The 3020-nt window shown below is 40.3% G+C and overlaps 1 protein-coding gene across 1 annotated transcript; it reads left to right on the top strand.

The window, feature by feature from the left end:
- The first annotated feature begins 877 nt into the window (after positions 1-877).
- Positions 878-2576, top strand: LOC106310569 (UDP-glycosyltransferase 75D1-like). The gene has a single exon (XM_013747801.1). The coding sequence runs from the start codon at positions 905-907 to the stop codon at positions 2321-2323; it is 1419 nt and encodes a 472-aa protein (XP_013603255.1). The 5' UTR covers positions 878-904; the 3' UTR covers positions 2324-2576.
- Positions 2577-3020: the final 444 nt, after the last annotated feature.

The following is a 3020-nucleotide window of genomic DNA, read 5'->3' as shown; positions in this document are numbered from 1 at the left end:
GAGAGAGGAGTTTTCCGGCGGAGAGAGAGAGGTGGCCTGGTGGAGAGGAGGCTGAGCGCCGGTGGAGCAAAGGTTGAGCACCGGAGTAGCTGGCCGGAAAGAGGATCGCCGGCTGAGAGAGATTTCTCAGGTGGAGAGCACAATCGTGCTGATAACGTGTTAGAAATATGAGAGAAGTGTTGTTGTGAAAGTTGTGTCTTTCTCATTAGCTCTCACTATCAATATATAGTGGAGGTTCCAAGGGTTTACAACAAAGGAGAGTATCTACACATTTATTACATATTGACCACAAATATCTAGACTTGGTCAAAGCTCATAAATGCTCCGGTTGAATGAGTCTTCATCTTGACTAGTCTTGGACGGATGAGACAAACCGGAGACGGGTGTAGACGGACCGGATAGTCGGGTCAGATGTAAACCTCCCTGATGGTTAATGGCAATCCACGTATCCATATCATGGATTTATAACAAAGAATAGATAATTCTTTTTTTTTTATGATTGTTGTAACGACAAATTATAATGGTAACTACAAAACCAATTAAGCCCTAAATTTATCGAATGGATTTGGAAATTATTGTCAAATAATGGCAAACAATTATAATTTTCACGGAAGTTGCATGTTCACATTCGTTTAATATCAATAACTTTGCAGGCCTGGACAAAATCATTTTAAATTGGGAATATATTTTAGAGAAAGATCACAAAATTACGTTGTCCAATGTACTAAGTGGGGTTGCACCTCTTCTTATTCTTCTTTGTTTTTAGTAGTACAATTTTTTCACATCTATAATCTCTATATAAATCTTAACTTGTGTATAGTCAGTCTTTCATAAACTACAAAAAAAAAAAAAAAAAAAAAATCCTTAGCATTTGCACCCAAAAAACACCCAAAAAAACAAAGATATGGATAACAAAAATGATTCATCTAAATCACTTACCGGACCACACTTTCTGTTCGTGACATTTCCAGCACAAGGCCACATCAACCCATCTCTCGAACTCGCCAAGCGCCTCGCCGGAACAATAGCCGGAGTTAGAGTCACCTTCGCAGCCACAGACTCCGCCTATAACCGATGTATGCTCTCCAAAGAAAACGTCCCTGAAACATTAGTCTTCGCCACGTACTCCGAAGCCCACAAAGATGACATCAAATCATCTACATCCACCGACAGATCCCGCGAATATATGTCTGCTACGAGACGCCGTGGCAGAGAAACCCTAACCGAACTAATCGAAGATAACCGGCGTCAAAACCGGCCTTTTACCTGCGTGGTTTACACCATCTTCCTCCCTTGGGTCGCTGAGCTGGCTCGTGAGTTTCACATCCCTTCTGCCATTCTCTGGGTCCAGCCCGTAACTGTCTTCTCAATCTTCTACCACTACTTCAATGGCTACGCAGATGCAATCTCAGAGATGGCTAATAATGACCCTTCTGGTTCTATTAAGCTACCCTCCCTGCCACAGTTCCGTCTCCGAGATCTTCCCACAATAATATTCCGTCCAGACGCATATTCATTTCTTGTACCGGCGTATCAAGATCAGATAGATTCACTGAAGCAAGAGGAAAACCCTATGATCCTCGTGAATAGTTTCCAAGAGCTTGAAGAAGAAGCTCTCAGCGCAGTACTTGATAACTTCATGATTGTCCCCGTTGGTCCATTGATAACCACTAAGGCCGATGACTCTGGGGTTGACGATAAATACATCCAGTGGTTGGATGCAAAAACGGATTCGTCTGTAATTTATATTTCCTTCGGGACGCTTGCCGTGTTGAGCAAGAAACAGCTTGCAGAGGTCTGCGAGGCATTGATAGAGAGTCGGAGGCCGTTTCTGTGGGTGATTGCGGAAAAGTCGTTCAGAAGTATAGAAGATGAGGAAGAGAACGAAGGAGAGAGCATAAGGAGTTTCAGAGAAGAGCTCGATGAGATAGGAATGGTGGTTTCTTGGTGCAATCAGTTTAGCGTTTTGAAGCATAAATCAATAGGTTGTTTTGTGACGCATTGCGGGTGGAACTCGACGCTGGAGAGCTTGGTCGCCGGAGTTCCCGTGGTTGCATTTCCGCAGCGAATTGATCAGATGACGAACGCCAAGCTTCTAGAAGAGGCTTGGAGGACAGGTGTGAGAGTGATGGAAAAGAAGGAAGATGAAGAAGTTGTGGTGGAGAGTGAGGAGATACGGCGGTGCATTGAGGAAGTGATGGAGGAGAAGGCGGAGGAGTATAGGAGAAACGCGGCGAGGTGGAGAGATATAGCGGACGAGGCGGTGAGAGAAGGAGGATCTTCCTTTAATCATCTCAAAGCTTTTGTCGATGAGCACATGTGAGATTCTATCTTGAAGAATTCAATTCTGTGATTTCCTTTTAGTTTCCAAATTTATTATCGTCGGTTATGTTTTAAACTATTCGGTTTCTTCCTGGGATGAAATGTATTTTTTGGGTAAAATGTTAAGATTGGGATGAAATGTTTACGCCATATGGTATAAACTACTATGGATGTTTGATTGTTGATTTTAAATATGTTGAAACTTAAATATTTGGAAGATGTGAGAAAAAAAAAGAGATACACGCATGACATGATCTGAGATTTCATATTAGACAATTTGGAAGCCATACGACTAGAGTGTTGGAATGAAAAGTTTTATAAAGATGGAGAAAGTGTTTAAAGTGTTTGAAGAGAAAGAAATTTTGTGAAGAATAAAGATTTTATAACTTAGAAGAAGATTTTTATTACTTGTTACAAGCTTTGTTTATTTTTTGGTGATTCAAAATGAAAGGGGAGTGGAGGTATTTATAGCCTCCAAAATACAAAATATCTTACATATTTTAATCATAAATCTAGAGAATTCTACCATAATATCTAAGATTTTTTTATTATAATTATCTAGATAATTCTATGAGAATATCTAGATTTTTATTCTAAGGAGGTGGAGGATGATTCTAGATATTGGACTAAGTTTGGACTAAAATGATTAGTAAATTATTAGCCCAAAATGTGATCCAAATCAAGTTTAACTTTCAACA

Source organism: Brassica oleracea, chromosome C8, assembly GCF_000695525.1.
Source record: "Brassica oleracea var. oleracea cultivar TO1000 chromosome C8, BOL, whole genome shotgun sequence".
Lineage (NCBI taxonomy): Eukaryota > Viridiplantae > Streptophyta > Magnoliopsida > Brassicales > Brassicaceae > Brassica > Brassica oleracea.
The sequence above is the reverse complement of the archived record's forward strand: the minus strand, read 5'-3'. Positions and strand labels throughout refer to the sequence as shown.